The 25,645-nt window shown below is 41.6% G+C and overlaps 2 protein-coding genes across 3 annotated transcripts in view; one reads left to right on the top strand and one right to left on the bottom strand.

The window, feature by feature from the left end:
* Positions 1-11,512, top strand: part of LOC135241085 (glypican-6-like) — a 229,196-nt gene extending 217,684 nt beyond the window's left edge. For both annotated transcript variants that reach the window (XM_064311215.1, XM_064311216.1), the window contains 3 exons: positions 2,954-3,090; positions 5,500-5,675; positions 6,962-11,512. In XM_064311215.1, coding sequence (XP_064167285.1) covers positions 2,954-3,090; positions 5,500-5,675; positions 6,962-7,170 — 522 coding nt within the window. In that variant the 3' untranslated portion in view covers positions 7,171-11,512. The remainder of the gene's footprint in view (positions 1-2,953; positions 3,091-5,499; positions 5,676-6,961) is intronic.
* A 253-nt stretch (positions 11,513-11,765) lies between these two features.
* On the bottom strand, positions 11,766-23,806 carry dct (dopachrome tautomerase). The gene is made up of 8 exons (XM_064311217.1): positions 23,272-23,806; positions 21,361-21,660; positions 17,912-18,012; positions 16,719-16,885; positions 16,174-16,359; positions 14,978-15,113; positions 13,607-13,808; positions 11,766-12,326 (listed from the first exon to the last, which is right to left on the bottom strand). Exons 1-8 carry the CDS (start codon positions 23,573-23,575, stop codon positions 12,145-12,147), a joined length of 1,578 nt encoding a protein of 525 aa, XP_064167287.1. The 5' UTR covers positions 23,576-23,806; the 3' UTR covers positions 11,766-12,144.
* Positions 23,807-25,645: the final 1,839 nt, after the last annotated feature.

Below are 25,645 nucleotides of genomic sequence, written 5' to 3' on the forward strand. Positions count from 1 at the left end.
CCTCCTTTAGATAGAATCCCTGGGCTGTCCTGCTCGTCTTCAAGCCAAGTCTCGCTCACATCAGTCTCCAAAATCCGTTTCCTCTCAAAGGATTCGGGCTGCCTTCCAAAGTATGTATGATCTTGGAGAGATGAGAAAACACAGTCCCCGCAGTCTGAAGACGAGTGCGGGTGGGATTCGGGCAGTAATGACGCGGGGAGGCATTTCGGTACGGAAGATTTGTCAAAGGATTCATCCGTCACGGTCTTAGAATGTCCCGCTTCCCGGAGAGCGAAGATGTTCATTTTATCTGCCTTGCTTTGCCCGGGTTTTTTTTTTTTTTTTTGTATAAATTCAGCCCTGATTAAGCAGCTGGGTTTTGGTAATAGTGTGACAGGCCACCGCCTCCAAGCATCGTTTGTGCCGTAGGCTGCAGGAACCGTTCCCTCATATCTGCACAGCCGGGCAGGCTCCAGACCTGCGCTCGGGTGGAGGGGTTGACAAGGTCGCTGATTTTTGGAGCATGTGAGTTGAAAACCCATGGTTAGCTAGACAACATCAAACTCGTTAACAGCTTGGGTGGCCGTGTGACGGGGTTTACAACATCAAAAGCGGTGACAGGACTCCCAGCTGTTCAGTACTGTCACCGCTGACCCTTTCATCTGCGCCTTTATGCGCATTTACCGGCCGCCACCGCGAGTGTACACGCTCTCCGCCAGCAACCTGGAGCAGAGCCCAGTCAGAATGCCGGATCAAAAGGCTCGACTGCTAATTACACAGCACAAACGTGATTCTGACGCTTGTTTACTCTTCTAGTCCGGAGGCCAGTTTGATTCCAAGCACGGACCACCACTGTGATTTACGACATTTTGCAAATATGCGTAATTTAAACTAATCCATGCCACACCACCTCCCATTGTAGACCCGTTCACTTTGGGAGCAGCCACATTAATTTGTTTTTGTTTAATATTTTAATGTTTTATTCATTCATAAACTGATGTGCCAGTCCAGGGTTAAAAGTATTATTTTATTAGATTTGCACAGGATACAAATTTCTGGTTCAGATAAGTAGGCTACATATGAAATTAATCGGCTAGCTCATGTTATAAACGCACTGTGCTCTCAGTAAGAACAGATGAGAACATTCTCATCCTGCTGAATTTGTGTAAACTCAGTGAGTGGTAAGAAACGTGGGTTCACATGCAGCCTGCCATATCTGGAGTGTAAATATTGTCAGTTTTTGTATTTGGAGCGGAAGGAGTAGAGCTCCCATTATCTCCAGTGTGATCGAATCAGAGCAGGATATGAACCACAGGAAACTCCCTGACACTGCTCTGATAGCTATCACCGAATCTGTCTGCCTAGTTCGTCCTGCGCATCATTGATATCAAATATCACCTTCATGAAATTCTATTATTTCACTTTTTATTTGTTTGACAGGCGCTCTTATTTGGAGCAACAAAGTTATTTGGCAAAAATCCTTACATATGTATCATGTGAATAACCTAACAAGAACATTCAAAAGTACAAAGAGAAAATCTATGCGGGAAATGATAGTCTGTCCCTAAAAGTTAGCTGCAGACATTGATCATATAGCATGTAGAGTTTACCGACACATGACACACTGTGCCTAAAAATGACCCTTTATGTTACACCATACCAGATCATATTAGCATGCATATAGGCAATACAAATAGCTTGCTGATGTACTTGCTGTGCCTATTCGGCAGTAAGGGTGGAAGTGTAGCCTACTACACCAGACTTTACAGCAGTTTGGAGTGCACTGCTAGGTGTATAATATATACACCTAGCAGTTGGGAACCAAAGTGAGATGAAAGATAACAACAAAGGAGAGATTCAGCAATGACCGTAGCTATAATATAGAATTTATACCAATACAGATAAATGGATCATTGACATTGTGATCTGCATGTGTGTTATTGAAATGCAGTGTCTGTGGAGTTTGTAAGAGTGCCTAAAAATACAGCAAGAATTCCTCTACTGAGAACATTGCAACGGCCTCTTATGAGCTGTTTATGTGTCAGCCCGCTCCATTCATCCCTGGTGAGATGCTGTACTGTCATCATCGATAAGAGTGATATTTGCTTAATCACTTTTGGACATCTTCGTATTGGTGTGGCCAGCATGTTTTGAGATTGCCGTGGTCTTGAGTTATGGTTGAATATAGAAGCCAAGCTAAACCAAAACAAGCTTGGACTGCACCTCAGGGAAGGGTTTTAGTCAGTCCCACGGGTCTTATTGCACTCGAATGAGTCCAGCTGGTAGATTTTGACAAAAAGTGAACTCTGTGGCCTGAAAAGAATGAAGAAAGGGTTTATGAAAACCATATTGTCAAGGCATATGATAAAGTGTATTCAGATCTATTACACTGACTGAGGTAATACCACTGACAGTGGCATACCCTAGGAGGTGGTCAGTTTATATACCAGATGTCTTTGAATGTTTACACAGAGTAGTACAATGTATTCTTCGACCCTGTGAAATGTCAAAATAAAATTCTAAAAAATCAAAAGCATGAAGTGTGCTTATAGCCTTCCCTCTCCACAGCTGGGCAAGTCTGCTCTGCTTAGCCAGGCTGCCTGCTCTGTATTTGCCAGAGCGTATTTGTGTTCAGTAGGGCTAGAAATTTGATAAATCCTTTGGCCTCAGAAAAAGGCCTGGACTGAAATGGTAATTGCTGAAGGACTAGCACCTAGCCTGCATGCTGACTTTAGCATCCAAAGTATCCCTTGCTTTTGGTTCCAATCAGGAGGACATCAGGGTTAAGTATTACATTTTGAATTGTAACCAGAAGTGGTTGTGCGGTTTAGTTGTTGGTCTTATGACCTAAAGGTTGCATGATTTGGATTGGCCTGTGACCTATGAAAATATTCTGTTAGTCCCCTTTGATTAGGGCTGCTGCTGTGTAGCTGAGTAACGATGGTAAATGACCCCCCTCCTCTGTTGTTTTCAGGTAATTGACATTAAAGAGAAGCTGAAACAGTCCAAGAAGTTCTGGTCGGCCTTGCCCGTTAGCATCTGCGCGGATGACAAGGTGACGGCCCAGGAGTCCGGCGGGGACCAGTGCTGGAACGGGCACAGCAAGGGCAGGTAGGAGCATTGCCTACGGGCGGCCTGCTTTCACCGCCGGGGCCCGCTGCCAGATCCAGTTTCAGAGCGCGCATCACCTAGCATCGTCTCCTTGCGACTGACAAAGTCAACCGTCTACTGTTACAGTGATTGCAATTAATTTGTCAGGTGGGATGCCTTGTTTTGCTGGGGGAAAAAGGAAAAAAACACACACACACACTAAATAAAGACGAAGGGAGCAAGGCCTCATTTTCTTCCTTTGAGGGGGGAAAAAGCCGTCAATTTTCATTCACTTTTTCTCTAGGGAGGGCTTAACACATGGCTGAAACGGAACAGAAAACAAACCTTTTTTTCCCCTGGAGTGTACATTTACTTGCTTATTGTTTTTCTCTTTGAAGTTTTTCTTTCTCTTTTCTTTTTTTTAATTATTTTTCTGGGCAGCATGAAACTGGTGTGAGACTAACTGCATAAGCAGCAAAAAAAAAAAAAAAAAACTTGGTCAAACTTGTGTAAACGGTGCTGAATCCCGTAAGGAGGGGGAAACCGCTGTGGTTAGATTCTGAATCCGTTATTCAAGCTTTCAAAAGGCGAGTGATTATGAGCCGTGTGTGTTTAAGAACAAAGTTAAGATATCACAGAGCCTCAGTGCTCCTCTGTATTCCTCCAGCGGCAAGTGGACACAAAGCTACATCTGTTTTTTCTTTCATGCTGATGTGTTTGTTTTGTTGTCTTTTGTACTGTCTTTCTGAACAAGTGCAGGTCATGACCGAAGATGCAGTGTATTGTTTCCACAACGAAACACGTTTAAAATATGTAATATTATAATTAAACATTTTCCAGTTTACACTGAGCTGCAAATAGCTTATTCAGGTTTTTTCCTCTTAATGTGAGATCTCACTTCTTTTCAAAGAGGCCCAGGGCCAGTGCTTTTGCAATATCTGCAGTCAGGCCGTCACGTTGACCACAGCTCTGCCGATGAAGCTGTCTGTTGAATTAATGGCAATTAGATCAACTCACAAGACACTTTATGCTTTCAGCTTTCGCAAAACCACAGCTATGAGCAAAACCAATGTTGTTGTTTTTTTCGCTTGTTTGTTTATGAGAGGGTTTTTGTTATTGCTTAGTTTTTTCCTATTCCTGTGTGGTGAACAGCATCTGACATGGGTTGATGGAGATGGCTGTGTTGTTAACAGAGAAATCAGCTAACGCTGCTGTTCTGGCCATGCAGCAGTGTTAAGGGACAACACTGAGAGTGAAGGCAGCATCCCACTCTTTGAAGGCTGTGGGGAAGGAGGGCCAGACTCAGTATTGCTCTGTATTGCTCAGGGACATCTGGCCACCCACCTTTATTAGTGCACCAGAAAGCCTGACGGAAATCTCACGCCACATTTGTCTCTGTGCCATATTTTTTTCATACGGTGCAGACAACAATCCTCACTGATGTCCTTCCCACCTCCTTGTGATCTGAGGTAGAGGAACACGTTAATAGCCGTATTTATTCTGTGAATTGGGTGAAGGCTCTCCTACGGGCTTTAATCGGATCGGAGCCATAACAATCCTCTGCAGTAGCTTGGCCCTTTTTTGAGCTTGTATTTTAAGCAGTTTCATATCCAAGGGAGCTGTACTCCTCCATGCTTATTTCCATCGCCACCAAAAAGAGGAAGTAGATTAGCAGACTAGATCAGCCTGCTGAACGCAGTTGCCGGTTAAGATCACTGTCAGAGAAACAGAAGCGAAGATGAGCGGTTGAACCGAAGGTTAAGATCGGCGTCTTCAATACAGGGGCGTGCTAAGATCAGTGGTGTACCCTAGGAGGTGGTGTACAAATTTACTCTGATTAGCCACCGGTTCACCAGTCCGCTCCATTTAATCCAGAGACAGCTGACTAATGTCCACACTTCCCAAAACATCGATGCGAGTGCGACGGGGGAAAATCAAGCTAATGAAATGGAAATACAGTGTTGTGAAGTGGCCTGTCTTTGTCCGGCGGTGCCGCGTGTGAGGCCGCGGAGAATTCCCCGTGACAGATGCAGTATGGAAGAGAGCACATGGCACAGGCTTTAATGGGCCTGTCACTTTTTATCATCCAGCCAAGCTTCAGCGCCGCTCAAGAATACATTTCTGAGTTTCTCCCGTGTTCCACTTGACGTGTTTTACTAATGGCTTTAATGAATCACTGTTTGTCTGGCTTTGTATAAAAACTGTGATTTAAAGAAGAAGAAAAAAAACTCCCTCAGAGTTATCAGCTAAATACATTTTAGGTTTGAGGGGGAAAAGTATTCGGCTGCACTGTTTAGCCTGTGTGAGATAGCGTTTTAGGAAGCTTAGAGTGCTCGCTTTTAACCACAAAATTGAGACTGGGATTTGGGCTAAGTGGGCTGGGATTCTGAACAGCCCTCTCTTATGGTTATTTTTGTTTTCTTCTTGCAGGTATTTTCCCGAGGTTTTGAAAGACGGTCTGACCCATCAAATGAACAACCCGGAGGTGGAGGTGGACATCACGCGGCCCGACACGTTCATTCGCCAGCAGATCATGGCGCTGAGGGTCATGACCAACAAGCTGAAGAACGCCTACAACGGCAATGACATCTACTTCCAGGATTCCAGTGAGTCGCTCTGATCGTCCACTAAACACCGCTCGTTCGGCTTAGGTCACTGCAGTCATCCAATCAGCACCCTTCTTTCAAATTGTCATTGTGATCTTCAGATAAACACTACACTTTGGCCGTAAGCCGGTGGGATCATCCAATCATTACCGCTCATTTCCTATCAGTCATAGCTGTGGTCAGACATGCACAGCAATAAAAGGGCCAATTTCCAAAGGGGATGAAGGACTGGTAATGGTAATTAGTGCCCATGCACTTACATGACAATTAACATTATGTTTGCAGAATCATGTTTTGTTTTGCCTCAAATGCAGAAGGACATACAATAATAGCAACTTTCGTAAAAATTGATTTTTATTTATGTTTCAAAATGGCTAACCTTAACTATATTTTGGTCTATTGGTTCTCTTCACCAAAAATGGTTAAGGAATATCATTTGGGGGGGAAATTGGAAAATTCTGTTTGTTTTCTCCATAAGCATTCACATTAAAGGTAATCTTGTAAACTCTCAGTCAATATTGCGCAGATCCAGGGACAGTGGTTGAGCTCTTGTGCTGTGTGATAGAAACAGAGGCATGCAGTTCAGGCGCAAGCATTTAAATGGCGGACGGAGCTGTTCAAGATATGCCCACTGCGTTTGTGTCACTGAAAACACCAAAGAGGGTGGAGTATATCAGCCAAGAAAGGTTGCTCGCAAGGTCACTGTCGGCTGATTAAAATGGTAACTAAACCTGAAAAATAGAAAAGGTTACATTAGCCACTTTCCAGTGTATCAGTGAGTTTTAGCTCAGATTTAGTGTTTAGGCCCCCTGCAAATTGGAGTGCTTGAAAAGTACAACGTGTTGCCACAGGTGCGTTTGCCAGAAACAGTGTTTTTGTGACTTTTTGGTAATACTGGACCCTTACTTAAAGTTAGAGAATCTGTCCCAATTTAGATTTGTTTGTTTAATTCAGTTTGCTTTTAATTATTTTTAGGGACTAAATGGCTTATTTATCAATTATATGAGCTTAATAACAAATCCATATTGCGTATACTGAATGTTAAAGACATGTGTTTGTGTGTGCGTGTGTGTGTCCCTTTGCGTGTCTGTGTGTGTGTGTGCGTGCGTGCGTGTGTCTGTGTGTCTGTCTGTCTGTCTGTCTGTGTGTCTGTGCGTGTGTGTGTGTGCGTGCGTGCGTGCGCGTGTGCGTGTATGTGTGCGTGTGCGCGTGCGTGCGTGTGTGTGTGTGTGTGTGCATGCGTGCGCGTGTATGTGTGTGTTCCTGCGTGCGTGCGCGTTTCCCAGGTGACGAGGGCAGCGGCTCAGGCAGCGGAAGCGGGTGCACGGAGGCCTGCGTGACGGAGTTCGACTTCGCCAGCACGGAGGCGCCGGTGGTGGGCGCGGACAGGAGCGACGAGCGGGTGCTGTCATCGGCCCCTGGCCACGCCCCCTCCCTGGCACTGCTGGCGGCCCTGGCCCTCACAGTCCTGGCACTGCAGAGGCAATGCAGATAATGCCGGGGGAGGGGAGGGGGGCATCACCTCGGACCACGGGGCTGATTTTATTTCCCGCTGTCGTGTTCCCGGTCAGACAGGACTGCAGCCATGGCGACCCGAAACCAAAGGGTCTGTACAGAAGAGCAGCGCTTCAACCCGCTCCCGCCTCCTTCCACCCTTTCTTTGCCCAAAGAGCGCTTGGTGCTGTGAGCTCACTGCAGCTTTCAGGTCAGACTGCTTCCTCCCAATTCCAGGACTCTGTGAAGATGCTCTCCCTGCAATCCTTGGTTTTCATTTTTCATTTTTTTTTTTTAATTACAATTTATTATTTTATTTTTTTTGAGTTTCAAGATGTTCTTTCAAAGAGGAAAAAAATGAATATGGAACAAAAATCAATATATTTTTTCTTATATACACTAGTGAGCTTAAGGAGATGGTGCAAATGCCTTGAGGTCAAGTCGTGTCCCCCTCCGATTCTGATGCTGGGAAGGGAAACTGTAACGTGTCTTACTGTGTGTTTCACTGTGAGAGTGCATGAGAAAATCATCAGTTACAGCTTAAGAGGTGTGGGCTCTCTCTCTCTCGCTCTCTCTCTCTCTCTCGGATTCAGCACTTTTTATAGGAATAATTTAATGAAGGATGCAAAAACAAAAAAATGAAGGGTTGCTCTTAATGAATGGAGTTTTTTTATTAGTGTTTGTGCAGTCTCTCAGAAGGCTTGGTAAACTCATGACATCCAAAATTAATGTCCAGTCACCCTCCTGAAAACCTGAATGGTTTCTGCTTTTCCAAATCAGCACCCATCGGTCATTTATGCTTTAAAAGCACCTGCAAACTAAAACCAAGAGAGATTCGTGTGTGGATAAAATATATAATATATCTTGTATTTATGAAATATCTATTTTAAATGTTATGATTATGAAGCTACAGTTTTTACTATATGTAACTATGAACTCCTTAAATAATTTATATAATTTGGTTGAAGACTGCTCATATCCATAAATATTTTACTCACGACAGAATTCCTTTCTTTTAAATGATGACGATAATTTATTTTCTACTGGTATTTCACTTTTTAAAAAAGTTATTTATATTGTTTTATATGGACAAAGTAGCCATCATATTAAGTCATTTCCACCATCAAAGTTGTTCATTTTTGGTGAGTGCAGTGGTGTCACAGTTTCCCATGATGCAGTGCTATTTTCCCACAGATTTCTCTCCTTTCTGTTGCATTCTCAAGGAAATGATAAGGTACTGAGTTCACCTCTTCTGGCAGCCCGGCCCCCCTTCATTCTCACAATAACAGGTTGTGTTGCTGATATCATAACACAGACACGGGTCTAGCCTTTCTGTTGCCCTAGGTCAGATTGGAGACTGTGGGTGGGGGGGGGAGGGGCAGGGGATAGAAAGGAGAGCAATTGCGGACCTGCCTGGGGGTGTGGACATAGGAAAGATTCTAATTTTAATCCCACCCCCCCCAGCTGGATCATACCCTTGGTGCCCACCCTTGCCGCCTGTGCTTCGACAATGATTTCATAAGAAGGAACTATACTGCTGAGTAGCAGATGGTCTAATACCAATGACAAGATGGAAGCTGAATAAATAATATCCTTTTTAATCATCTATTTTTATAATCACAGAGCTGAGCGTTTATCTATTAGCTCAGAGCTGACATGCGTTTAACACGTAAAGTGTTTCTTCAGCCGTGTTTTATTTTGTTTATCTTTAGTTCCTTTATAAATTGCACGTTAACTTGCTATCTTCATAAGCACACATTCATTTTGGCTTTTGAAACAAGGTCATATCTTTACCTCTTGCTCATTTTGTTGCCCTCAAGCAATGAGTGTAATATACTGAGTGTATTTCAGTGTCGACTGGTTTCATCTATAGCACACTGCTAAAATGAATCTGGGAAATATTGTTTATATCACCATCCTGCTTTCTTATTATTTTACCCTTTTGTATTTTTTGAGAAACTTTTTTATTTTTATTTTTTAAGTTTGCTGAAACAGCAGTGTCTATCCGTAGAGGCGTGAGTGTCAATACGTTGGATGCCCTTGTACCTCTGTCACTACATTTTTTCCCCTCTCCAATTTTGATTCAGTTACCCTACATCTCTAGAACCCTACAGCTTAAGCTACATACTCTGACACTCATTTATGATTGTGACAATATCACACACTTCATACCACACAGTACTACAGGAGAGCTAGTGATGATCGGAGGAGAGGTGCAGCTTTCACCCACGACAACTGTCGACGGGTGCCTGTTGTGCAGTTAGAGAGAGGCAAAGCCGCAGTAACACTGGGAGGCTTGCTAGCTAAAACCCCACCCTAGCCCTGGTGTATACATCCAGTCCTGGCCTGCCACTAATTTCCACTGTTCCCATGATTTATCTTTGCCTACTGAAGAATTAGGAGTTTATTAACCTGGTGATGGAGTTAAGAATGAGTTTTGAAACGCGCTGCTTGTGCTGTCCATTCGTGTACAGTGCCACCAGATTGATTGCTTGTTCAGGGGGGAGCCTTTTAGATGTGTCTGTTTCTCCCACTGTCCTGATTCTCCAGTCTAATCCATTAAGCTAATGCGATAATTTGCCCAATTGCACAAAACTCATTATGACTGATCTCTCTTTATCTAATTAATCATTGCTTAATCACATTTAATTACCTTAATATATGCACAACTAGAGTAATTCGGCTAAATTGCAGGCTAATTAAGGGCCACAAATTCTGGTCACTGAAAATACTGTCCTCTAGTTAGTGCACATGCAGTACTATGGAGGTGTTATATGAGCACACATGCAATGTTATGTCCAAGATTTTCTGTGTACTTTCTAGCAAGACATGTATAGTGCCGTCTTAGTAGCCCCATGTGTAATTATACAGATAGAGGACCATAGTAAAGTGGTACTGAATTAATAAGAGAAAAATAAGAGAAAAAATAAACATTTTCTATTACCCAGCTGCATTGGCCTTAACTCCAGTTGTATGGAACGAAGGATAAAAATATGTTTGCAAAGAAATTACAGGATATATTCAATATGATTTTAGCCTGTGGACAAGACTTTTTATTTTAATTTGAGTTTTGTTCAATTTGTTTTTATGCTCTTTTTTGACTTGTCTGCAATGAAACATCCATGCGGACTCAACCCGTTGCCTTCTGTCTGCATTTTTAAAATCATTTTAATAATGTTTCTCAACTTGTATTTTATTTGTAGTACAAAACTCTCCCAAACCGCTTTCATTTTATGAATGCTAATGAAATGATTTGCATTTTTTAGCACCCACAAAGCTCTCAGCGGCTACAGTGCGTGTTGTAGTGAACAGCCACTAAAGATAAAAGGACGTGGTTGAAAGGGGAGGAGGTAGCCTGTATACAATTTACCTTCATGGAGAGAGTTTATTAAGAAATTAGAATCAAATATTAAAACTTGGATAAAAAGAAACTTTAAAAGTAAGCCACAGTGGATGCATTTAGGCCTGGCTGCACTGTTAAGAGTATCCAGCAGAGGGCAAACTTGGGCCTGATCTCCACACCACCGAGAAGAGAATATAAGGCATATTATAGTGACTGAGGGGGGACGGGGGACTGGGGATGGGGGGGGGGGTAATTTCAGGTTGCTTTCTGTGCTGGAGGGTGCTATTACTTCACAAAGGCTTTCTGGACTTGAAAATCCATGAACTTGTTCAGTGTTAAGTATACATCATTTTTTTTCAGTCTCGGTGGCTGTGGTCAAAGAAGCTACAATAGAATCTTCCAAGAACATCTTATGGTTCAATATAGCTTTGCAATTTCATTTATTTTCAGTTTTAGCAGGGTCTTTGTTTGTCATCATCGTCTACTTCTATAGCCAGTTCCCTACATGTGCAAGTCCCTTAAGAGGAACATGAGACAAAGTACATTTGTACTTGCTGGAGTTTCGCCAAGCATAACTGATTCTCCATGCATGTTGGTCAAGCCTCCAGTTGCATTCTAAAATCTCTTTCTCCCTTCCTTCGTTCCTCTTCCATCGCATTTTGATTATGCGGAAGATGTCCCTGTATCGGCAGATATAGTATTGAATAGCCATGTCAGAAAATGTGTTGCTTTCAGTTTTTGGCTACCATATCATCCAGTTGCATTTTGGTATACAGGAGGTTTGGAGAGCACTGATAGGAGCTTGCAGCAGAGGGGGAGCGCTGCTTTAGGCGAACGAGGCGGGCGGTTTTAACGCGACATTCGAGTCGTAAAAAGCAGACATGCCTTACAATTTTTTAAAAGAAGAAAAAAAAATGGTTTGCATTTTGGGTTTTTTCTTACTCTTTCTTGTATACGGATAAATAATGAAGGTGTGCAAATAAACATTTATTAAAAATAATCGCTTGTTGTGACGTTTTTCGCTACACACATTTTACGCCAAGTACCAGTGTTATCTTTCATCTACATTAATATTCAGCTGTGAACTTCCTTTAGTCCTAATCTAAGGGGGCCTAATGCCTTGACTTACTCTTTTATTCTTATAATTGTTTTTATGTTATCTCTTTCTGTGGTTGGATATTTACTGAAACAATTTAGATAAAGTACCTTGTACAGCAGCAGGTCTCATTGAAACAACCATCTTTGTCTGGATGGCCAAAAAATAAGGACATTTTAATAGATATTATTCATAAAGATAATCTTTAATAATAGCATTACAGAATACATTTATCGCGCAATAACACAGTAATCTTCTTACGTAGTTAGAATCTTTTTTAAAATAGGGCCGCAAAGCACTTCTGTAGTTTTGACAAAGAAGATAACTGCATTTACAATCCACACAATTTTATGTATTTAAGAAAATGATAATGGCATGACTTGTCACACAGTATATTACTCGTTAGTAAATCTTTTATGCACATTTGTACATCAGTGTCACAGGCTACATTGCTGTTCACACTAACACAAATGATTGGTTCAGATCAGTGAGTTTACATCATGTGTCGATGATTAGTACTTTCAGGAAGGCCGGTTCTAGGCCTCCTCTGTGTACTTCTTGTTGGTGAACTCGGCCTTGACCAGGGGCTCGAAGTCCCGGCCTCGCCTTCTTCTCTGCTGTGCGTAGAGCGCCAGGAGGAGCAGCAGGACTAGCAGGCCCAGGAACACCCCGCCCAGCGTGGAGCCCAGCAGCACCACCATTGCCCTGTTGTTCGTTTCTGAGAACAGAGGCAACATCGGTGGGAATCTGATCACATGATCATAACGCAAACAACAGAACAGGGATGTACATTATATATAAATAATGCAAAACTTATAAATGTAAACCCTGAATATATATAAATGCTGCTATGATATGAATATAAAAATGTGAATATATATTTGTACATACATACAAATACTGAATATATTAATATAATTAAATACAAATGCATGTTTTGATAGAATTCTTTATTCATGTGAACAGTCGCAATGGTTTAATGATTCACAATGGATTGTGTGTGGGGGGGAAAAACAGAGGAAGTCTTTTAACCCCAAAGGGGGCCTTTACATCATTTGGACATTGGAGGCAGTAACTCAGTAGACTTTGTTTGAGACATTGATGTAACTAAATTATCTAACTGAATCATCTTTGTTTAAATGGTACAAGGGAAGTCCCAGGTTAATGTCTGGAGGAGAAATCGTCAGCAACTTGATGATTAACAAAAAATTCTTTGAAACTCTTGCAGCTGAAAGTGACTGGCAAAAAAAAAACTGCACCTTAGAAAAGACCGTATGTTGTCATTCGCTGTAGGCAAAACATTAAGAGCTATTATAAATGCCATAATTATGCTGATATGATTTAAGGTTTCTTACATTCATTGTCATGCTTTAATGATTGTTAAAATGATAATGATTTTTTTCATTTTAAACTCAAAACAAAACGCAAGAAATCCATCATGATTAAAAACAAATAGAAAATGTTTTAACCACTTCAGCTAGATAATTGCCTCAAACAAAGTCTATTTTCTACTGCCTTGAATGTCGTAATGATGTAAATGCTCCCATTGGGGTTCAGACGTAGAGATAGAAATATTTGTATGATTTCCCCTGACATTTTAGCCTATAAAATCCATGCAAGTACAGTAAGCCATGTTGTTAAGCTATTGCAAAGTTTACATAAAAAAATTATTCTGTCAAATTAAATGTTGTCATCAAAGCAATGTCTTAATGAGCCTGATCACAAAGTTTATTATTTATTATTCAGGATCTATATCCTTTACATTTATATATTCAGAGTTACTGTATTCAGAAATGGTTGAAGACCATTAAAACACAATTTGACCTCTAAAACACTGTAGAAGACCACTTGTTAGTGTTATCCTTGCAAATATATATATATATATATATATATATATAGAGAGAGAGAGAGAGAGAGAGAGAGAGAGAGAGAGAGAGAGAGAGAGAGAGAAAGAGAGATGTAGAGAGACAAATATATAATTCAATGGGGGTCACTAACCTTCCAGATCAATGGCATAGGAGTATCCCAGCTGCTCTGAGGTGACGTAGATCTCCTCATTGGCCACCGGGGGGAAAAACGGCACCATGTTGTAGTCCCTGTTGTGGCCTATGGGTGCCATCTCGTCTGGAAAGCTGGAGTTGGGTGGAATAAACCGCCTCATCCACTCGTCAAATATGGCATCTGTAAAAGCATGTAGTACCTAAAGAGGGATAATCAGTGGTTGAAATAACATGTAGATTAACGTATTACAGAAACACAGAAAATCTGTGACAAACTGAAAATGTGTTTCTTATGTTCATCCTTGGCATCATTTGAGTAATGTTGAAGGGCAAATGATTTCTTTGCTCAGATTTTTCTATTTAAATATCTTATTAAATTAAATTAAATGTAATTAAGCTCCATCAGCCATGATTACATAAAATGTCCAGTGTTAAATCAACTCTTACAGAGTACATACAGTGCCATGTAGCAAGGTGAAAACCACTTCTAACCAAGGGAAACATCAAAGATCCAATACAACAATCCGAAACGCAAAAGTAAGTCCACTTTCAAATTGCTGAAAAGAAAAAAAAAGTTTTGGAGTGGTCTAGTCAATGTCCCCACTTTGACCCAATAGAGTTGCTGTGGCAGAACCTGAAATGAGCAGTTCTTGCTCAAAAGCCTACCAATTTGTCTGAATTAAAGGAATTATGCAAAGACGAGTGGGCTAAAATTCCTCCACAGTGATGTGAAAAACTGATATCAAATTAAAGGAGGCTTTTGGAGGCAGTTATTGCAGCTAAAGGTGGTGCAACCAGATATTAAGTTTAAAGGCTAATTATTTTTTCACATGGATGATATGAGTGTTTGATGATGTGCTTTGTGTTTACTCCCTTTGTTTAATAGTACATGTTGTCTAATGATCAGAAACCATTCAGTGTGAAAAATATGCAACAAATGAGCAAATCAGGAAGGGGGAAAATACTTTTTCACAGCACTGTATGGTCCTGCTCTGGTCCAGAGTAGGAAGATATTTACTCTGTAACAGCTGAATTAAAACTGGACATTTTGCTGTGTATAACCAAGTTAATTACTAAGAGTATAATTACTCTTATACTTATTCTTAATCATTTGAGAATGCCTAAGCTTAAGCATTATACTTATACATATTCAGTACTTTCACAGTGTGCAGTGCATTCCGAAAAGCAAAATATATTATCAGTACAAGTAATCACAGTTAGCTAATAACATGGCCAAGGCTGAAAAACCACCAACAGCTGCATTTAAGCTGTCATTATTATGTAAAAATGATCTGAGTGAATATTCTGGGTTTTTTTCCCCCCAGTGTATGAAAGGCCAACCGATACATGAACGTATTCATTCACTCACCAGGAAGATTGGGTCATTGGCTGCAGCATGTGACAGGGCGCTGGTCCCATTCAGGAAGGAGTGGACCAGGTTGTGGAGGTTTGTCACTGAGCTGTCCAGCTCTCCATCCGGCCTGTCATAGCCTTCTAGGGCATTCCTGAAGGAACAGAATACAAACCTCAAAATGACCAAAGAAAAACCTTAAATAAACAGTGAAAAACTAAATCCTTAAAAAGCCCAGAATAAATCTTAAGGAAACCTCAAAAATGCTTTAAGAAACCTCAGAAACTTTAATGAAACCTCAAAACATAGATATACCCGCTCATCACGTACTGGCCGGGGTCGGGGAGTGTAAAGACACTACCGTGTGTTGCGAAAGAAAAGTGGGTAATGATATCTAAAAGACAGGGCTATATGCAAGCTGATTGGAAGGTAAGTAAGACCAAAGGACTTTTCAATACCCACTTTTATTTTTGTTTTTTATTTTTTTATTTTGCAGTTTTGCTCCAGGAAAAGATAAAATGGCGCTGAACAATACACAGACAAAGTGTTGCTTCGTGATGAAACCGAGGAGGAACTTGTGAGATGAGGCATGAAGGTTATTGTGAAAGCGCTGTGTGGGTGAGATTCTGTGAAACACTTTCTTGATCCGAAGCAGAATGTGGTTCAGTGTAAACACAATCATTTTTGAGGAGTATGTCATACTATAACAATTTATATATATATATATAATAAACTCACTTTCATTAAAAAGTTATAGTGATCCTTTCCTATTATACCCATGTCTTTATTTCTTCTCTGGCACACTCTCAACATGAAGACCGCTTACCCTGTCCCTCCAGTATATCTCAGTGAACTTGAAAGCACAATACCGTTTCAAAGAAATGTGAAATATTATGAACAGTAAACAAATTAGACAATGTGCAGAGGGGTCAATGCCATTACCAATTCCAAGATTAATTTTCAAATGCTTTAAATAATGCATTTGTGTTCAGCTGCATTTTGCCACTAGATGGCAGTGACAATCTAATATATTTCAGCAAATAAATTATCAGCTGTAAGTACCTGATTCATTTTGTTAAGAAACTCAGTTCTCTTCTATATTTACTGAAAAAAGGATGGCAAGCAATTTAATTCGAATTGATTTTATAATTCAAGCAAATCCCATGATTGAGTGTCGTAAATTAATTTCTGTTTGTCACAGACAGCCCTGTTACCTGAAGCTGAAGGTGGAGTTGGTGAAGTAGGGAGGGCTGTCAAAGTCACTCAGGGTGAGACAGCTCCTGACATCGCTCATGGTTGGCAGGCTCAGGTTGTTAATGGTTCTCTCCCGGAAACCCCTCATTAAAACACCCTCACTGGTCCCATTGCAGAGGGTCACGCGTTGGTTATACTCATCCAGACTGGGAGAGAGAGGCTGTGTGTTCATTATATCCTCACACAGCAATGGCATACTGTACACACGCATCAGTACACAAACACAGCCTTCCAAGTAAACATGTGTGCCCCCATGCATATACACACATGTTATTCGTGTGCAAATGTATTTATGGCCAAAGAGGAATTGTAAACCGACCAATGCATCGAATCACAAGGAAATCCAAATGATTAAATATTCACACCCAAACAACGCTGTGGCTGCCACATGTTTTCTGACAAGTGAACACTAACTTAAGGATTTTAATCCCACCCACACAACCCCCCCCTCCACCCCCGACAGAGAAGAGAAGCTGGGAGAAATGGGTTCAGGGTTCACACACACCTGTTGCACACCACCCCCCATCTTGAAAACCTGGACTGGGGACTGATGAGGGAGGGGTTGTTTGGGCTGGGACCCCCCAGGAGAGAATCGGTGCAGACGTCACACTCACTCTGGCCCGTGGCAAAGTTCCAGTAAGGGACCGCAAAATTCTCGTTCCCCGTCAGCCTCTGCAGAAGAGAGACTGAACCTCATCAGTCTCTCCAACCCAATGCATTCTCAACATCCAGCTAGACTAAATGGCTGTTTTGCACTACATGCAGATTAACAATGGCTAATGAAGGACAAAGAACTTTTGTTTCTGAAACCTGTGTAGACGACCTGAATGACTATGACTACTCAACTGTACTGATATTTAATTTCTGTGTCATTTTAAGTCTGGTTAATCATAGCGTAATATTAGCAATGGTTATAACACTGCTACATTTTTGCCAGATGTATTTTAATACATTGTTTTATTATTGTTCTCAATTTGGAATACCCAATCATATTTTTGCCCCAACGCTCATCACAAACTCTGTTGTTGATTCAGAATAACACAGACTTGCATGTGCTGAAGGCCCGAATAATGTAATGTCAGCCAGCACTTACTGTATCATCAGACCACGGTTCTCAAGGCAAGCTTGCAAAGACATGAGTTTGGAAGACACTTAATGTGCAGTGGGGTTGTTGGTGTGCAATAAGACGCAGTCAACCCCGCAGGGCTGCTGGCCGCAGTCACTGCTACAGCCTGGCTTTCATATTAAAACATGGGGCCATCCATGCAGCAGATCAGTGCTGTAACAGGGTGCCATTCTGATGCTTTTGATTGCTTCCACTTTTCTGCTCAGGGTAACGCAGCAATAAACAGATTAGTTCATTGCAGGGTTACCCTGAGCAGTAAAGTGAAAACAGTCAAATGTCATTATCTCCACAGAACGCCACAAGAAACAGACCCAAGTCTCAAAAAAGGAAAAATTTATCATTTCAGCAAGTTAGCGTGTCAACTTTACATCAAACAAACTGGAGGATGGTGAAAGCAAATGTGGCTTTAAAGAGAAGAAAACAAATTGATTGTTTTCAAGCTCCATATCAACCTACTTGTTTTATTGAGTTGATTCAGTTATGAGATAATTATCAGTACAATCAGCCCATAAATTAACGGTCCATTGGGGAACGTGACAGGCTCTTGTGCTGTGCCAACTACATGTTCTCACCTGTAGATCTCTCTCCAGACGTAGCAAGTGGTACCTGTGCCATGTGATGAAAGCTGGTCCTTTGTGAGAGAAATCGATGGCTTTAAATGGCCGTCCTGGACCTATGGAGAGAACAAGGGACACTGAACATTTCCTTTCCTCAGACTGAGTATATGCCTATATCTACGTTTGTTACATGTGACACCTGCAGTGAGGACATTTTTAAAAGTTCCCACTCAAAATATTTATAATCCTTTTACTAGGCTCAGATTAAGTCAAACTGCAATGCACATTGTGCTTAATTCGATGTGCCAAATCTGGGCAAGCTATTGATTTTATCCCCCCATAATATTGTTCATTCACAACCAGTGAGCTCATGGATTTGTGTAAAGTTTGGAAAAACAACACCACCGATTTGCAATCTTTATACAAAGTTAAGATCCAAGAGTACATTTAGTGTGCTATTCTCTATTCTGTACAGCTAGGGTTAGGGTAAGGGTTAGGGTTAGAGCTAGGTTTAGGGTTAGGGGTAGGGTTACAGCTAGGGTTACGGTTAGAGTTAGGGTTAGGGTTAGGGCTAGGGTTAGGGTTAGAGCTAGGGTTACAGCTAGGGTTAGGGTTAGGGTTAGGGTTAGAGCTAGGGTTAGGGTTAGGGTTACAGCTGGGGTTAGGGTTAGGGTTAGGGTTAGAGCTAGGGTTAGGGTTAGGGTTAGAATTTGAGTTAGGGTTAGGGTTAGGGTTATAGCTAGGGTTAGGGTAAGGGTTAGGGTTAGAGCTAGGGTTAAGGTTAGGGTTAGAATTAGAGTTAGGGTTAGGGTTAGAGCTAGGGTTAGGGTTAGGGTTACAGCTAGGGTTAGGGTTAGGGTTAGGGTTATAGCTAGGGTTAGGGTTAGGGTTACGGCTAGGGTTAGGGTTAGGGTTATAGCTAGGGTTAGGGTTAGGGTTAGCGTTACAGCTAGGGTTAGGGTTAGGGTTATAGCTAGGGTTAGGGTTAGAATTAGAGTTAGGGTTAGGGTTAGAGCTAGGGTTAGGGTTAGAGCTAGGGTTAGGGTTAGAATTAGAGTTAGGGTTAGGGTTAGAGCTAGGTTTAGGGTTAGAGCTAGGGTTAGGGTTAGGGTTACAGCTGGGGTTAGGGTTAGGGTTAGGGTTAGGGTTAGGGTTAGAGCTAGGGTTAGGGTTAGGGTTAGAATTTGAGTTAGGGTTAGGGTTAGGGTTGGGGTTAGGGTTATAGCAAGGGTTAGGGTAAGGGTTAGGGTTAGAGCTAGGGTTAAGGTTAGGGTTAGAATTAGAGTTAGGGTTAGGGTTAGAGCTAGGGTTAGGGTTAGGGTTACAGCTAGGGTTAGGGTTAGGGTTAGGGTTACAGCTAGGGTTAGGGTTAGGGTTAGGGTTACAGCTAGGGTTAGGGTTAGGGTTAGGGTTACAGCTAGGGTTAGGGTTACAGCTAGGGTTAGGGTTAGGGTTACAGCTAGGGTTAGGGTTAGGGTTAGGGTTAGGGCTAGGGTTAGGGTTAGAGCTAGGGTTAGGGATAGGGTTAGAATTTGAGTTAGGGTTAGGGTTAGGGTTAGGGTTATAGCGAGGGTTAGGGTAAGGGTTAGGGTTAGAGCTAGGGTTAAGGTTAGGGTTAGAATTAGAGTTAGGGTTAGGGTTAGAGCTAGGGTTAGGGTTAGGGTTACAGCTAGGGTTAGGGTTAGAGCTAGGGTTAGGTTTAGGGTTAGCGTTACAGCTAGGGTTAAGGTTATAGCTAGGGTTATGGTTAGGGTTATAGCGAGGGTTAGGGTAAGGGTTAGGGTTAGAGCTAGGGTTAAGGTTAGGGTTAGGGTTAGGGTTAGAGCTAGGGTTAGGGTTAGGGTTACAGCTAGGGTTAGGGTTAGGGTTAGGGTTCGAGCTAGGGTTAGGGTTAGGGTTAGAATTAGAGTTAGGGTTAGGGTTAGGGTTAAAGCTAGGGTTAAGGTTAGGGTTAGAATTAGAGTTAGGGTTAGGGTTACAGCTAGGGTTAGGGTTAGTGTTATAGCTAGGGTTAGGGTAAGGGTTAGGGTTAGAGCTAGGGTTAAGGTTAGTGTTAGAATTAGAGTTAGGGTTAGGGTTAGAGCTAGGGTTACAGCTCGGGTTAGGGTTAGGGTTAGAGCTAGGTTTAGGGTTAGGGGTAGGGTTACAGCTAGGGTTACAGTTAGAGTTAGGGTTAGGGTTAGAGCTAGAGTTACAGCTAGGGTTAGGGTTAGGGTTAGGGTTAGAGCTAGGGTTAGGGTTAGGGTTGCAGCTGGGGTTAGGGTTAGGGTTAGGGTTAGAGCTAGGGTTAGGGTTAGGGTTAGAATTTGAGTTAGGGTTTGGGTTATAGCGAGGGTTAGGGTAAGGGTTAGGGTTAGAGCTAGGGTTAAGGTTAGGGTTAGAATTAGAGTTAGGGTTAGGGTTAGAGCTAGGGTTAGGGTTAGGGTTACAGCTGGGGTTAGGGTCAGGGTAAGAGCTAGAGTTAGGGTTAGAATTATGCTTAGGGTTACGGTTTGCTTTAGGGTTACAGCTAGGGTTAGGGTTAGGGTTAGGGTTAGAGCTAGGGTTAGGGTTAGGGTTAGAATTAGGGTTAGGGTTAGGGTTAGAGTTAGGGTTCGGGTTACGGTTAGGGTTAGAGCTAGGGTTAAGGTTAGGGTTACGGTTAGAGTTAGGGTTAGAGTTGAGGTTAGGGTTAGGGTTAGGGTTAGCGCTAGGGGTTAGGGTTAGGGTTAGAGCTAGAGTTAAGGTTAGGGTTAGGGTTAGAGCTAATGTTAGGGTTAGGATTAGGGTTAGGGTTACAGCTCGGGTTAGGGTTAGAGTTAGGGTGAGGGTTAGGGTTAGGGTTACAGCTAGGGTTAGAGTTAGGGTTAGGGTTAGAGCTAGAGTTAGGGTTAGGGTTAGGGTTACAGCTGTGGTTAGGGTTAGGGTTAGAGCTAGGGTTAGGGTTAGGGCTATAACTGTATCCCTAACCCTAGCTGTAACCTTAACCCTAACCCTAACCCTAGCTCTAACCCTAACCCTTACTCTAACTCTAACTCTAATTCTAAATCTAACCCTAACCCTAGCTGTAACCCTAACCCTAACTCTAGCTCTAACCCTACCCCTAACTCTAATTCTAACCCTAACCTTAACTCTAGCTTTAACCCTAACCCTAACCCTAACCCTAACTCTAATTCTAACCCTAACCCTAACCCTCACCCTAACCCTAACCCTTACCCCAACTCTAACCCTAACCCTAGCTCTAACCCTAACGCTAAGCCTAGCTGTAACCCTAAACCTAACCCTAACCCTAGCTGTAACCCTAACCCTAACCCTAGCCCTAACCCTTACCCCAACCCTAACCCTAGCCCTAACCCTGACCCTAACACCATGCTATCCAGCTCATGCATTTGCACTTCACTTCTGGTAGCTGGGTAAAGTGATTTTCAAAGGGGTTTGACTGCTTCACTGGCTATATTTTACCACTGTATCATACGAGCACTTACCGAGGAGCGTGTCTCTGACTGAGTAGTAGTGCTGCCACACAAATAGGTCGTAGATGGACACATTGTTAACCTGTGGCTGGGTTCCGTTGGGCCCCAGAAGGCCCAGCCAGTGCTGAGTGGCGATGACGTAGTCGGGGTGGATGGTGGTCTTGGCGAGGTCCAGGACATCCAGGAACTCCTGGAGCTCGGCGGGGGTCAGAGAGTGGATGTTCTTGCGCACAACAGGGGTCTTGCGCTGGTCACAATTCGGCCCCATCCAGCCAAACTTACACTCTCCACAGTTGTACCCCGCAAAGTTTCCTGGGTTCACAGACAGCAAGTTTATCAATACTGACCCAATGCCAAGATTATGGCTGATATGGTGGCACAACATAAATTGTGCCAGGGAGGCAATACATTTGCTGGAAATTGTGAAAATGAAAATGTCATGTTCAAAAATGAGCCCAATCATGAAATAATTATGTATTTTAACAGCAGAACTCACAAGCTAAGCCACAGACTCACACTGTCTGCTTAATAATATATCAAGGTCAAATATTATTTCATGATAGAAATTAATTTCGCTGAATCTTTTTTCTTAAGTTGTTAGATAGCTGCTCTCATCCATAATAGTGTAAACCTTATCTGTAATTTTCATTTGTGTTCTGATTTGTGATGGTGACGGTGGCAATGGCATTGTCATCAGCATCATCTAATACATCTAACCAAATATTGCTTATTGACATCTGTCCAGAATTTTCCATATCGTGCATCCCAAGTGCGAACAAGTGGGTGAAAGCATAAGATATTCCCAGCAAATAATTTTTCTTTTTCAGAATAATCCTGGTAGAACAAATGTTGCTGGATATCCTATTGGTTGTTATTTTTAAGTGATTTTTTAAATGAAAATAGAAGAAAGGGTCACAGAATGTGATTCAGTTCTTTTATTTCTGTTATAACAGGAAATCAGGAAATTATCAAGAAATTAAGTTTGATATTGTTACGCTGATATAGCATGATTCTGAACACAGTAACAGCCTTGTTAAGTCTTGCTTTTTGTTACAGACCAGGTGAAACCAGGTCAATAATCCTTTCCTGTACAGCTGCACATTTTACTCAGTAAAAGCCATTTACAAAACCATACTGTACTGTCAATTATTTTTTTACATTAAACATCAATGGATATTTGCAGTAAGTGTGTATGTTACATACCTGGAATATTGACCTTAAATTTATTGGATCAATATATATGTCCTGACTATTTAATTAATTAACCAACATTTTCATCGTAACATTATTTCTAAATTAAATGTTAATTTAACCAGAAAACGAACTAACTAAAACTAACTAACTAATTCCCCACTATGTTTTTCTTGTTAGTAAACCTGTTTGACTCTTGAATCTCTTGCATTATTACATATTTAAAATATCACATTGAACATGCATGTCTACATTCTGTATTCCTCGGAATAATTAAAAGATGCAAGCTATCTTTTAAATATTAAAATGTGATTTGAAATATGATATACATCATATGATATACTCTAACACTATTGTAATACTAATATCACTAATTGGCATAATTTTACTTCTATAGAACACTTTGTTTTACATACGTGTGTATATATATATGTGTGTGTGTGTGTGTGTGTGTGTGTGTGTGTTAAAGTGTTCTGTCAAAGGAAAGTGATGCAAATATGCATCATACCATACATAAACATTTAAAGCAGCCAGCCCATAGAAACACATGTTAATTGTAAAGGACAATTAAAAAGCCCAAAAAGCAAAATAGACAGTTTGGAAAAAAACTCAGTCAGTCCTGTTACAAGTTAGATAATCAAAACTGTTATTGTCCAAACCCATTCATGCACAACTATTAGTTTTCTAAGGACAGAATTTCACATTTGACATTTCATTTGAACCTTTATTCACCTGAGCACCTGCAGGTCTGGTTAAAAAACTTCACCGGCCATCTTTCTCGGTCGTCGACGTTGCGTAGCCTGTACGGGCCGCCCCACGGCTTGGTGTCCACCCGCACATCGGTGCAGTTCCCGCGCCCGGACAGCCTGCCGCAGGCGTCGGCCGGGTCGGAGCTGAAGGACGGACAGCAGCGCTTGGACAGGATCCCCTGTACCGTGCAGCAGACTCTGGGAAACTGTGCCTCCGCCGTGTGGGGCCACATCGCGAAGCTCACAAAGAAGATCACCAGAGCCCCCCTCATCTCTGCACTCCCCATAAAAGAGGCACTATATTCCTTCTCACGGTCCCGGCGATCAATTTACACACCAATGAGCTGCGGTGACGGGCTTAAATGAGTCAATCCAATGACGTGTGAAATCAAATCTGACACTCTGTGAGGGTCTTAACTTGTGTAAATCATGAATTTGATACAGCACCCAAATGTTTTTCTTGTGTTTATGCAGTGCATCCTCTAAGACAGCAGTCTCTGCCACTGCTCAGAGCTCAAGCATTAACAATGCCTCCAATTTATACTCGGCCTCCAAGTCGTACTGGGTAGGATTTGGCGCACAAAAAAAAGTCTTGTGGTAATCACCTGACAAGAAGTTTAATGAGGTCAAAACAGAGGAACATGAAGTGCAGCAAAAAGCCTTTAAACCCAGGAGCGTCTTTCTCTCAAAACACATTACTCCTTTGATCATCGGTGTTAACAAAATGACTCAATATTAATCAATATTACATCACAAACATTACATCACATTACATCTATTTAATGGTATTGTCCATTAAATAATGTGCAACTATTAGTTTTCTAACAACTAAATTTCATATTTGCATTTACAAACATTTGAACAGTATTGGGACAATGAGGTGCAATCCATTTTAGTATTAGCCTCTGCAGTTTTTATATAGTGCACCGTATGCAATGTTTAATCACAAAAATGTAGGGTATTCTGTTTATGAATCACATGAACCAGCATCGTACAGATTAAATCACATCTCCAGCCTCTGGAAATGTTTCCGTTCCTGTGATGCTGTGCGGTGTACTTGGTACCATCTCTGATTTATGTCTGTGGTTCCACAGTCATGTCACATGAATGAGGATTTAGCCACAGACCCCCGCACACACAGTTCCAACGCTACCACTTCATAGTTTTATCAATGTCTTACTTGTAAGCGCTAGGCCTACTCATGTGTAAGTCACAATGCCTTCCACACACATGGGGGGATGTCATGACCATGCTTACATGTAAATGGAATCTTTGTTTTGATCAAGACAAGAGGTGAGGAGGGGGGAAGTATTTATTTTATACATATTTTCAATCATATAAATGTGAACATCACAGAGGTGCATTATGTATAGACAGGATATGAACTGCAGCATCAGGCAACTCGTTAACCAAAATACCTGACCCGTGGTACTCCTGATGCTTATTCTGCCAGCTGGTGGGCAGGGAACACTTTGACAGTCGATCTGAAAAAGGCTGCTGTCCAGTGGCAATGCAATTCAAACAACACTGACGCAAGAGAGCACAGCATGCTTTCAGCATGTGCACACCAACATTTAAAAAGCATGTTTTAAATGCACAATGTGATGCAATGTAAATGCATTTCTTTATTGCTCAATACCTGATACACTGCTAATAAGTGCTGTAGCTTTTTCTTTGTAAAACAGGAACAAAACAAATTAAACTGGACAAAAATTTAAAAAAATATGAATGGTTATAAAGAAAGTAGGTGGAATGAATTTCCTTTAACAAACTTCGGCAAACAAACATGAGTTCTTATATACAACCTATATGAACCCACAGATCAATTATGGAACACCGCAACACTAATCTAAATAAATATGCCTCATATAGTAATAGTTTTAAGCTCTTACCACAAAATACATATAAACTGAAAGTTCACTACTTTTTCTTGACCCTGTAATGGAAATTATGAGTGGAAGAATTTAAGGTTTAATAGGATATTCAGGATGTGAAGGCTGGAATTTAGCTTATTCAGAGGGATTAGGCCCAAAATCCTGGGCTCGTTATCCTACACAGTGTGTTCCATGACACAGTGTGTATTTCCTTTATTTTCTTTACAAGCCCCAAACTTAGAAAAATGTTATCTGATGAAATAATAAGAGGAATTAGAATACAAAGAGGCAAAATACTTAAAATAATACCTTTTGTTGGGAGGAGGTCAAGCCACATCAACATCACATCTGTTGTATTGTACATTTTACCCTGGCAAACAGTCCAATCCAGTTCAGTTGTAATTGTATGGTACCACATAGGGAAACTGGCACAGTCTTTAAGAGCCAGACATTTGTAAGGTAAAACACAAGGACATAATTGGC

Source organism: Anguilla rostrata, chromosome 15 (assembly GCF_018555375.3).
Source record: "Anguilla rostrata isolate EN2019 chromosome 15, ASM1855537v3, whole genome shotgun sequence".
NCBI classification, from domain to species: domain Eukaryota; kingdom Metazoa; phylum Chordata; class Actinopteri; order Anguilliformes; family Anguillidae; genus Anguilla; species Anguilla rostrata.